Here is a 12,562-nt window from a genome sequence, read left to right on the forward strand (position 1 = left end):
ACCCATAGGTGATTCCAATTCTACCCTAAACATCTCCATTAAATAAAATGACTTAGCACTAACTTTATTGTGTTCCTGGTCATCGAGTAGACAGCCAGGTACCACCATTGGGTATCAGTAATAAATCCAAGAATGAAGTATTCCTCGATTAATATGATGTGGTATATTTAATGAGTTTTAAAATAAATACTATTGTTACCATTTCAGCTAAGTATGCCTTCCTATATGAGAGAGAAGACTGAAAGTGTAAATTTACACAGATTTTCATAAAATAAGACACACAACTAAAGCCTTGTTAAAACAACCTTGATTTTCAAAGCAGTTAGAATTGGTGACATTCTTGAACTATGCTAATGTTTTAATGTGTCAAAGCTACAATATTTTAAATACTTCCATATTTTAAAACTAAAATAATTTATGAAGTCAAATAACAACGGTTCAAGAGAAGGGTAATTTATTTCCCTATTTCATTTTATAAGAGCTTACTAGAAAATTCATTTTATTTTTCAGTTTCTTACATCATCACTTCACAACACTCAGCAGACTAAGTGTCTTTTTACATTTTTATTTTTTAGTGTGTGCTGGTCTTGGCATGAACTTAGAGCTTTGTTCCTGAGCTTTTTTTGCTCAAGGCTACTGCTCTATCACTTGAGCCACAGCTCCACTTCCAGCTTTGTTTTGGTTGGAAATTGTAGATACAAGTCTCATAGACTTTCCTGCCTGGACTGGCTTTGAACTGTGACCCTCAGGTCAGTTTTGCCAGTGCTGCCAAATGAAGAACTCGTTTTTAATGTCTTTTTATTATTTAGCTGTTCTACAGGCTACAAAAGAGCTTAAAATAATTTTGTATGGTACTTAATAGCACCATAAAATATTCTAAACTGTTCTGTGGTGCTAATTAACTACAACAATCCTAATTTAATTTTATCTTCCTCCACCTTTCATTACTCATATTCAAGTAACTTTCTAAAAAGACAAGAACTTGGGAATATGAGAAAGAGTTGAGACTTGTCTACAATCCCAAACACCCATTAGAATCTGTGTCTGGGCTGGGTATGGTCACATCAGCATGTAACCCCAGCTATTCAGGAATCCAGAGGCCAGAAGAGCCTCAGTTTGAAGCCCATGTGAGGCTAAAATGGAGAGCCTATCTCAAGGAATACACTAAGAATGGAGGCTCACAAGTATAATCCCAGCTATATGGGAGGCCTAGGGAGAAGGCTTGCAGTTAGCAACTGGCCCAAGCAAAAGCAGTAACCTCACATACAAACTAAAGATGGAAGGCTGGGGCATAGCTTGAATAGTAGAGCATTTGCCTAGCAACTGTGAGACCCAGAGTTCAAACTCTATGCCATTCCCCCCCTGGGGGAGTGGAGAAGAGAGGCTGGAGGGAGGAAGCAAGCAAGAAAGAGAAAGTGAGGGAGGGAGGGAGGAAAGAAGGAACGAAGGAAGTGATCTACAAACTTAGTTCTGGAGAACATTCCTGATCTCTTATTCATGTTTACATAGAAGTCCTTTTGTCCCCTTACCCTTCCTCTTACCATGATTGTCTATAAGCACCATCCGTCACCAGGCATATTCAGGATTATGAAGGCTAGCATGCAAGACATTGGTTTAAGATGATATATACCCACCAGAAACAAAACCTTAGATGTTGCTGAATAATAATTTGTGTCTGTGGTTCTCAACCTAATTCATTCCTAGTGTATCAAAAATGCAAGCTAGCTGCACTCGAGTCACACCTGTAATCCTAGCTACTCCGGAGACCGAACTCTGAAGATCATGCTTTGATGTCATCCCTGGGAGGAAAGTCTATGAGACACTTATCTCCAATTAACTACCAAAAAGCCAGAGGGGAGCTGTGGCTCAAGTGACAGAATACCGGCCTTGAGGGAAAAACCTAAGCCCTGAGTACCAACACTACATACATGCAAGTGTGCGAACACATGTACACACCCACCCACCTCCACATACACCCCCAAAATTAGAGGCTATTTTGCTTCCCTGTAATGCATTACTATCTAGTGGATGAGAATTTAAAGGCAAATAGCCAACTATCTCTGTGGAGCTAAGCATTTCAGAGCATTTCATCTGATATTTTTTTCCTACCACAGAAGAGATGGAGAAGAGGTCCTCCCGTATACACGCTTACACACAATGGCATTTCTTTAAACAGCTTTCTAAATGGAAACGTGATGGTATATATATGGCTTAGAGATCTGGATAAATGTTTTGTACTAAGTAAGGAAAACTTTACTGTATTTCTCATTTTCAGCAAACTAGGTACTGCTCTGTCTCCACCAAAGCTGCAATACCACCGAAGCCACCATTTTTGTTTCAGTAAGGATGGGATCGTTTTGCATACCAAACATAGTATTCTCCTCTCTCCCTGAGGACTGTTAGTAAGAACTACATATAATCATCGGGTACCCTAGCATGGCCCTCTGACCCCCGGGACCTTTTCCTATTAGAAGGTAAACTGGGACCATTCTCTGGTTTTTCCTCTCCAGTGGCATGAGGGAAAGGGAAATTGGGCATAAAGCGCTTCAGAAACCTGAGCTCACTCGTGCCAGTACCACTGGCTGAGCACATTTCATATGAACAAGGCTGGGATAAGGATCCATCGCCTCCCCCTTGCACCAGATTGTGAGGGAAATTACAGTCGTCGTAGAAATGCTCTTGAATTGTGAACTTGTCCCGGTGTTTAATCTTGTGGCAAATGTGTATGCTGGAGATGACTGTGACAGAGATAAGAAAGAGAAGAGAAAGCACAGCCAGAGAGATAACCAAATGTTTGGTGGTGGGATTTACCTTTGTAGAATGCGTGGCTGGATCCCGGAACTGCAGGTAGGGTTCTGAAAAGCCCTCCACCAACAGGATGTTGAGTGAGGCAGTAGTGGAGAGAGGTGGTTGTCCATGGTCTTGGACGACGATGACTAGCTTCTGCATCATTGGGTCTCTCTCGGATATCTGCCTCAGTGTGCGGATTTCTCCATTTTGTGGCTGCACAGAAAATAACCCAGGGTCCGTGGCTTTCAGCAAGTGGTATGAGAGCCAAGAGTTCTGCCCTGAGTCGCCGTCAACGGCCACCACTTTGGTCACCAGGTAGCCTGCCTCTGCCGACCTGGGCACCAGGTCGTTGCAGGGAAACGTACCATTTTGCAGCGGGTACAAGATCATGGGGCGATTGTCATTGTCATCCAGCACCACCACTCTGACGGTGACTTGGCTGCTCAGGGATAGGAAGCCCCCATCCGTTGCCTTTACCACAAACTGGAAATCTTGGATGGCCTCGTAATCCATGGTTCTGAGCGCATAGAGCTTCCCATTGTCCGGATTTATGGAAATGTAAGCAAAGACAGACAGATCTCCACTTGGGGGAGGCAGCAGGGAGTACGTGACCTGGGCATTCTCCCCCTCGTCCAGATCCCCAGCGTGGACCTTGCCGATGAAAACCGCGGGGCTGTTGTTCTCTCGAACAGTCAAGACGTAGGACTCTTCCCGGAACACGGGAGGGTTGTCGTTGATGTCGGACAGGAGCACCTCTATCACGGTCTCGGTGGACAGGCTGGGCGGCCCGGTGTCCACAGCAACCAGGGTGACATTGTACCCGGGGACGGCTTCTCGATCCAAGCTTCTGTCGGTGACCAGGGAGTAGGAGTTCCTGATGGTGGGTTTGACCGCGAAGGGGGCGTCGTCTTCCTTGAGGAAGCAGGTGATCTTCCCTCCCACCCTGCGGTCGGGGTCTCGGACGGTGAAGAGGGCCACCACCGTGCGCAGGGCCGCGTCCTCGGGGAGCGGGCTGGACACCGAGGACAGCGTGACCTCGGGCGCGTGGTCGTTGACATCCACCACGTCCACCAGGACCTTGCTGTGCGCCGAGAGGCCGCCGCCGTCGGTGGCTCGGACGTCCAGGTCGTAGGTCTCCGTGGTTTCGAAATCGAGGGGGCCTCGGAGTCGAACCTCTCCGGTGTGAGCGTCGACCTGGAACGTCTGCAGAATGGCTTCGGGGTTCGGGGCCAGCGAGTACGTGATCTGCTTGTTGGTGCCCTCGTCTTGGTCCGTGGCGGTCACCGTGGCCACCAAGGAGCCGTTGGCGCTGTTCTCGGGCACCTGGGCGCGGTACACCGAGCGGGAGAACTGAGGCACGTGGTCGTTGACGTCCAGGACCACCACCCGGAGGTGCGCCGAGCCGGCCTTGGGCGGGGAGCCGCCGTCCACCGCGGTGAGGGTCAGGTTGAGCTCGGGCTGCGCCTCGCGGTCCAGGGGTTCGCGCAGCACCAGCTCGGCGCAGCGGGGCCCGTGGCCGCGGAAGCGCGCGTGCAGGTGGAAGTACGCGTTGGCGCTCAGCGTGTAGTTTTGGAGACCGTTGAGGCCCACGTCCAAGTCCTGGGCGCTCTGCAGCGGGAAGCGGGAGCCCAGCGGGGTGCTCTCCGGGATCCTCAAAACCGGCTCCTGGTCTGGAAACACGGGCGCGTTGTCGTTGATGTCAAACACCCGGACCTCGGCGCGGAAGGCCTGCAGCGGCGCCGCCAGCACGATCTCCAAGGGCAGGACGCACGGGTCGGCCCGGCCGCACAGCGCCTCCCGGTCCAGCCGCTCCTTCACGAACAGGTCCCCGGTCCTGCGGTGCAGCCGGAAGTGCGCCCGGGGGCCCTCGGAGACCAGCCGGGCCCCGCGCTCCGCCAGCTCCCCCGCCTCCAGCCCCAGGTCCTTCGCCACGTTGGCCACGAACGAGCCGCTCTCCATCTCCTCCGCCACCGAGTAGCGGAGGGTGGGGGCCCCGCGCGCCCCCGCCGCCGCGCACACCAGCAGGAGCAGCGCGCTCACCGGCCCGCCGCCGCGCGCGCGCGCCATCCCCGCCAGTCCGCACCCCCGGGGCCCGCGGGGCTCGAGTTTCACTTCTGTAAGAAAGGCAGGCAGGGGGGCGAAGGCGGCGCCCCCCTTTCCCGGGCCTCCAACCGCGGCGCCGCCCAAGGCTCAGCCCAGCCGGGGAAGCTGGTTTGCACCTGCAAGACAACTCGCCTGGAGTAACGCAACTAACTCCCCGGCCGGTCGCGGGTATTTATGGGGATGCCGTCATTCCTGAGAGCCGGGCGGAGCGGGGAAGTTTGTTGCCAGAGGAACCGCACGCGCACCTGCTCATTCCCTTTCAGGAGAGAGAGAAAAAAAAAGTCCCTGGGAATTGAGAAGCCAAGGATACACGCGCAAGGTGAAGTCACTGCTCCTGCCGGTCCTCGGGGACCACAGCAGTGACAACTTTAAAGCTGCATCTGCACACTCCACAGGGCACCTCAAATGGCAAAGGGCCCCCCCACCCCACCTTCTCCTGGAGCCAAACTGAATGGGGCATCAAGAGAGCCGGGGAAGAGGAAAAGCAGAAGGCAACAGAACGGGCCGGCATTCTTCAGGACTGTACCTGCTGGGGTCCAGTAAGCCCACTGATGGGAGGCTAGACGGGGGGGGGGGGGGGGTCTCTTGATGTACACAAAACCATCTCCTTGGGCCCCAGAATCCTCAAGAGCTCAGGAAGCAGCTGCTGCTTATCGCTTATGATTATGAGGGCAGTAATATGTATTAGATATGTTAGGTGATAAAACTGTCACAGGAGAGACTAGGTCACATCCAATATCTTCCTACTGAATGTTAGAGGTAAATTGCAGCTTAGTTTGGTCTGACTGCAAAGTGTAAGCTCTCAATAAATACATCACTCTGTTTCACAGGTGATGTATTAGATAAATCAATTAAAGATCAATGCCTGGTTTGGGACTTTAAAACAGAAAGATAAAATCCAATCTATCTTCCCTACTTTAAAAAAGAAAAAAAAACCCAGGAACTAAAGTCCTAACAGGTGTAATCACACGCCTAGTTCCTAGAGTACTCATGGCTGCACAAGAAATAGAACTTATTTTCTGACCTGGCTCATGTTAATTACGAAAAAGATTTGCTTCGCCATTTGTGCTAAGCACTTTAAATTCTAGATGCTTTACAGTTACTGTCACTTAAGGGAAACCTAAGCCATATTTTTTTCTAGTAGGACAAAGTCAATAGAAACAATGTAGGCAAAGTATTAATGACATCCAGACATGAAAGAGTTAGCCAACTCCTCAGTCTCTACCAGACACTTTCCACCCAGTGTAAGAATTAAGCTGTCTTCCTTCACTTCTTCTTAAAACTATATATGAAATGTACAGGAAGTGGTATTTGGAATCCAGTTTTTTCTTTCATTATTTAGTTGAATGTGAGATTGATACAGTGGTTAGCTTGCATTCATATACTTCTATTTGATAGAAGTAAAGTGTGTATTGTCAATGAACTTTTGCCAAAAACACACCTGTGTCAGAAACACACCTGTGGTTAAACAAAATTGTGTTTCACAATGAACAAAAACGACACACCATAGAGAAGCATGGAGCATTTTAATAGAAAGTCATTTGAAATAGACATGTGATGTCTGGTTTTCTTTTAGCTGATTTGGAAGAGACTTGGAGGATTTTGTTCTGGCCTAAATGCTATTAGAAGTTAGAGGTGCAGCTGTTTCAATGACAGTTTCATGAATATTCCTTTTATATAAAATAAGGATTGGATAAAAAGCTAACATCACTGTATTGACAAATAGTTCACAGTTAGTAATATTAGCCAGAATAGGGAGATGATTGGTGGATCTGAATTTTTATGGATTGCATGATGTTCTTTTTTGTCTGTGCCTAGATATGATTGTGGGGTACTCTTGTTTTCCTCTTCATCTATAACCACTATATATCAGACTTCTCTGAGATTAGTATCTGTTGAAATTATTTTTATTCAACAGGAGAACACTAGTCTATATATCAGGCCAGCTTCTAAATATCAAGGACTGCTTATGTTGTCGTTTTAGGAGGAACTCATCAAAATGTATTTACTCACTCTGTTGTGCTGTATATCATTGCACAAGACACTCTATGCATATGTATGCACATTTTGGAAGAAAGAACGTATACATAGAAGTAATGCTGATGTCATAGGGCATGCTCTTTTTGCACAATACTGCTAAACTGTTTTCTAAGAAATTATACCAATGTAGGGGGAGGGGGGAATGAGGGAGGAGGTAACAAACAGTACAAGAAATGTACCCAAGGCCTAACGTATGAAACTGTAACATCTCTGTACATCACTTTGACAATAAATAAGAAAAAATTTTAAATAAAAAAATTAAAAAGAGTAGTTTGAGATAGTATTAAACAGTAAGTTAATATTTACATTTTGCACACATATTATTACGCATTTCAAACTAAAGGGGGAGTAGAACTGCTGAGTAACTATAAAAATATATCACAATTAAAGTTTTAAAACTATGAACAAAGTCATTTTCAATTCTATTTGTTGGGAAAATTGACATGAGGTAATATTCATTATGACTTCTAATGGTCTTAGAACTGTTTCTCTCAAAGTGCTTAAATAAAAGTTTCTTCATTTTTTTTTGCCAGTCCTGGGCCTTGAACTCAGGGCCTGAGCACTGTCCCTGGCTTCTTCTTGTTCAAGGCTAGCACTCTACCACCTGAGCCACAGCGCCCCTTCTGGCCGTTTTCTGTATATGTGGTGCTAGGGAATTGAACCCAGGGCCTCATGTATATGAGGCAAGCACTCTTGCCACTAGGCCATATCCCCAGCCCTCTTCATATTTAAAAAAAAAAATTATACCAATGTATTATCATCAGTGTAACGTCTAGTTGTTCAAATATTTACCAATATCTTATGCCTTCGTCTATTTTCTGTTGCTGATAACACAATATCATGAACTGGGTAATGTGTAGAGAAAAGAGGTTCATTTTGTCTCATGATTTCAGGTGAGGGGACATACCTGGCGAACGGCATACCTGGCGGAACCCCAGGCAATGAAGGCCATTCCAGGGTGCGAAGGACAGGGAGTGCAAGAGAGACTTGATCCACACTGGCTTTTATAGCAAGGTCGCCTTCTGAAATAACCCAGTAACTAATAATCACACAAATAATCTCAAAAGGTCCCACCTCTTTTTTTATTAAATTTTATTGATAAGGTGATGTACAGAGAGGGTATTGTTACATAATAAGGTCATGAGTACATTTCTTGTCCTATTTGTTACATCCTCCTTCATTTTTCTTTCCCTTCCCCAGTTCAGATAAGCATATATACAATATCCAGTGTACCAGAATCATATACAGTGACCACAGGGGGTACATCAAAGGAAATTCACCTAGTACATTAAACATACTGACAACAGTAAAATCCTCCTGTATCCATCTCTTGGAGTTCATTTTGCTTAGCCTCATCTTATATAATCATATGTATGTAACTGTTGAGCTATTGTGCTCCTGGCAGGTCTATCCTAGACCTTTTTATGTTTATTTAGTAATTGTTTGGTTTTAGAGACATGATGTAAAGTCGCTGACCAAAACATGTAGAAATACCATTTGAAAAGAAGTTTGTTATTTCACAGACATGATCTCTACTGTTCTCCCCTCCCCCTCCACAACCACATATCAGGGAGACCATGTGCCTTTGTCCTCTGGGCTCTAGGCTTGTCTCACTCAACATTATCCATTCAAGATCTGACCATTTCCCTGTGAATGCCATTATTTTATCATTTCTCTTTTTTTGCCATTAAGATTACCTTTATTTTAAGTACACATTAAACAAGAGATTGTCTAAAATCAAATGGAACACTTGTGAAAGAGACATATTCTAAAATAACTGATTTCAATGACAAATTTAAATTTTACTGAGTAGTCTGATTTCTAAGTTTATCTTGCTGTTAATTTCATTAAACATATTGACTGTTTTTTCAGACAATTATGTTTACTTTAGAGACAATATGTTTGTTGATTATTCAGTAGAATTCATTATGTTACCTAATATGCACAGAATGGACTTTTCTATGAAATTATGTAGGATGTCATGTTAACTTCTCCTTATTAATAACATAATTAAGTTTTTACTATGTAGTTGCCATATGTATGCGTGCATGTGTGCTTTCAGTTAACAGAATAGAGCCTAAAGTTTAAAGATGTTAAACGATTCAGTCAAGTCACAAAAGTAGCAATGAGGATGTTTCAGAAATTCTTGACATCTAAAACAATTTGTATCTAAGTCTATGTAAATGTAACAAGTGGTCCTGGCCCCACATTTGTGCAAACATTTGTCCCAGGAAGCTACTTTTTTGTTGTTTTTTTATTTTTTTTTTTTTTTGGCCAGTCCTGGGCCTTGGACTCAGGGCCTGAGCACTGTCCCTGGCTTCTTCCCGCTCAAGGCTAGCACTCTGCCACTTGAGCCACAGCGCCGCTTCTGGCCGTTTTCTGTATATGTGGTGCTGGGGAATCGAACCTAGGGCCTCGTGTATCCGAGGCAGGCACTCTTGCCACTAGGCTATATCCCCAGCCCAGGAAGCTACTTTTTTTTATTTATTGTTACTAATGTTAGCAGTACATTAGTTGTGACATTTACACACATGCAAACCATGTATCCTGATCAACATCTTCCTCTCTTATTCTCCTCCCTGCTCTCTCAAAGCCATTTCAATGAGCACATTGTATTTTCATATGTGCAAGTAAACTTTATGAGCAATATTCTTTGTTAGCTCTCGCTCCTCTGGTTGCTGCTCACCACACAATCTGAGCCTGTTTTAAGAGTTCTTTTTAAAAAATGGATTTACATTCACAAGGCTTTTATCCTGTTTGGGTTCTCCAATGCAAACTGAGTTTTCTTCCAGGTGAAAGACATTCCACATCTATTACATTCCTAACGTTTCTCACGTGTGAATTCTCTTAGGCCTGCGAACGTGTGAATTTTGGTTGAAAGACTGTCTATGTTTACAAGGTTTCTCAACTGTGTGAATTCCATTATCCATGCCAAAGTCTGTCCACGTTTGTTGTATTCATAAGGTTTCTCTCCTGTGTGTTCTCTGATGAACATGAAGGTCCGTCCGACTTCTGGGTGAAAGAACTTCCTCATTTGTTACATTCAAACTTGCCATTCTTTCGGGCAGCGTGGAAAATCTGAACTGCCTGGTCCGGCGTTCCTCCTCCAGGCTGGGAATCAGCTGAAATGATCCCAGGGTATTGCCGAGCCCGGTCGCGGAGCCGGGCAGGGCCATGAGGTTTGTTTTCATAAGTTCCAGTCATACCACCTCTTGGCATTTCCTAATAGGGATTGAATTTGAACATGAGCTTTTGAGTAGACAAACCATATTTAGACCATAGCACATCACAATATTTGTCTTCTATAACTTTACCTGTATGGCTGTATATATTCATATTCTGCTATCTATTAATTTGCATTTCTCTAATTATTGGCTATTGATGATATAGGGCAATATATACATATGTGTATATATTCATGGAACATATTTTTTTAAGTTTTTCTAGTTCTCTTTTCCTTTACATTCCATTATTTGTCTTTTTCCAATTTACTTGTAGTAGTTCTTTATTCTGATCTGGGGTCCTAAATAACTCTTTATAAATTAAAAAAACCAGGTCATATGTGTACAAAATCAATGTATGCTTACAGGGGAAAGCAGTAGAGAATGCTATTTAACAGCCTCAAAAAGGAGTTTGGGGTTTTTCTTTGTTTTTAATGCTGGTGCTGGAGCTTAATCTCAGGGCTATGGTGCTGTCCTTGAACTTTTTTGCTTAAGGCTAGAACTCTACCACTTGAGGCATAGCTCCATTTTGCACTTTTTGGTGGCTAACTAGATATTAGAGTCATGGATTTTCCTACCTAGGCTGACTTTGAATTTCAATCTCAGATCTCTGCATCATGAAAAGTTAAGATTACAAACATGAGCCACCAGCTCCTGGCAAAAGAAAATGTGTGTGTGTGTGTGTGTGTGAGAGAGAGAGAGAGAGAGAGAGAGAGAGAGAGACAGACAGACAGACAGACAGACACAGAATGAGACACACAGAGAGACAGACAGACACAGAATGAGACAGACAGACAGACAGACACAGAATGAGACAGACAGACAGACAGAGAGAGAGAGAGAGAGAGAGAGAGAGAGAGAGAGAGAGAGAGAGAGAGAACATGTGCACATGCTGGTCCTGGGGCGGAACGCTGGACCAGGTGCTGTCCTTGAGCTTCTTTGCTCATGGCTAGTGCTCTACCACTCAAGTCACAGGTCCACTTCTTGCTTTTTGGTGATTAATTGGAGATAAGAGTCTCATGGACTTTCCTTCCTTGGCTTGGTTTGAACCATAATCTCAGATGTCAGCATCCCAAGTAGCTAGGACTACAGGCATGAACCCCTGGCACTCAGCCAAAGAGATTATTTTAAAGAAGAAATTTCTTCTAGTGGTATACAAATTATACATTCTAGGAAGTCTTAATCAATTTTCAAGTAATTAATTTTAAAAACAATACATTAAGAAATATGTGGTTCAAGAAATATTACTTTATGCTTATTTTTTTCTTTTTTTGTGTTTGCTTACTTAAAATATTTCATTAGCCGCTATTACTTGTCCAGGGAGGCTTACACACTGTGCCTTGCTTATACTTACCTCCTTAATAACTCTTCCTTAAATCCATTCTCTGAGTTCTCAGGAACAATTTCAACATTCTACTTTTAGTCATGACTATAAGTACTTTCATCACAGTCACCCTTCTTAACTTTCCTCCCCCCTCCCTACTCCAATAATAACCACCCACAAACAGGACCTGTTTTGTGTTCCTGTCATTCATTCTTACATGCATATTAATTGGTCAAAGGGTTTTACCATGGCATTCCACACCTTAATACCTTGTACTTTAATGAGATTAACTCCCTCTATTAATCTCTATTTTTTCTGTGCCAGTTTTGAAGCTTGAACTCAGGGCTTGTGTACTATCCTTGAACTTTTTTTGCTCAAAGCTAGAATTTTACTACTTGAGTCACAACTTTGCTTCTGGCTTCTTAGTGGTTAATTGGAGATCAAGAGTCTCAAGAACTGTCTTGCCTAAGCTGGCTTTGAATAGTGATCCTCAGATCTAAGCTTTCTCAGTAGCTAGAGTTACGCGTGTGAGTCACCGGCACCTGGCTTATGGTATCAAATGTGTTTCTTCCTTTGTCTTGGGTGTGTTTAATTTTATTTTGCTTTTCTTAGCTTATATTAGTTATACTGGGTGGAGATATCTTTGTTACATTTCCAGTACATTTCAATCTCACCTTCACTTCATGGGTTCAAACAATGTAACTATCCTTCTCTCGTTTTCCTTGTTAACCCATTCCTCTTCTCCTCGGACTGCCTCTGCTACAGAGACTCTTTCTCTTTCCTTGCCCCTTCAACCTCTATTGATTGCCAGTTTTCATTGAGGCTCTTTATTCTGTTTCATACATACTTTCAATGAGTTCCCTATTATTCACCTTATTTTCTTCCTTTTCCCTTCCCTTTTCCCTTCTCCTAAAGTAATCTCTTAGTTTGATTCATATTGAGTTTAACAGATAGATAGATAGATGGATAGATAGATTTGGGTATATATACATATGTACTGTCCATGAATATGTGTTTATTTTAGGTCTAGATTCCACACATGAGTATAAACATGATATCTTGGTGGGAGGGGGCTTATAAATGT

The 12,562-nt window shown here is 43.9% G+C and overlaps 1 protein-coding gene across 1 annotated transcript; it reads right to left on the reverse strand.

Moving 5' to 3' along the window:
• Positions 1–2,409: 2,409 nt before the first annotated feature.
• On the reverse strand, positions 2,410–4,857 carry Pcdhb1 (protocadherin beta 1). Its single transcript, XM_048331648.1, has one exon. The coding sequence runs from the start codon at positions 4,855–4,857 to the stop codon at positions 2,410–2,412; it is 2,448 nt and encodes an 815-aa protein (XP_048187605.1).
• Positions 4,858–12,562: the final 7,705 nt, after the last annotated feature.

The sequence above is a fragment of the Perognathus longimembris genome, chromosome 22 (genome assembly GCF_023159225.1).
Source record: "Perognathus longimembris pacificus isolate PPM17 chromosome 22, ASM2315922v1, whole genome shotgun sequence".
NCBI classification, from domain to species: domain Eukaryota; kingdom Metazoa; phylum Chordata; class Mammalia; order Rodentia; family Heteromyidae; genus Perognathus; species Perognathus longimembris.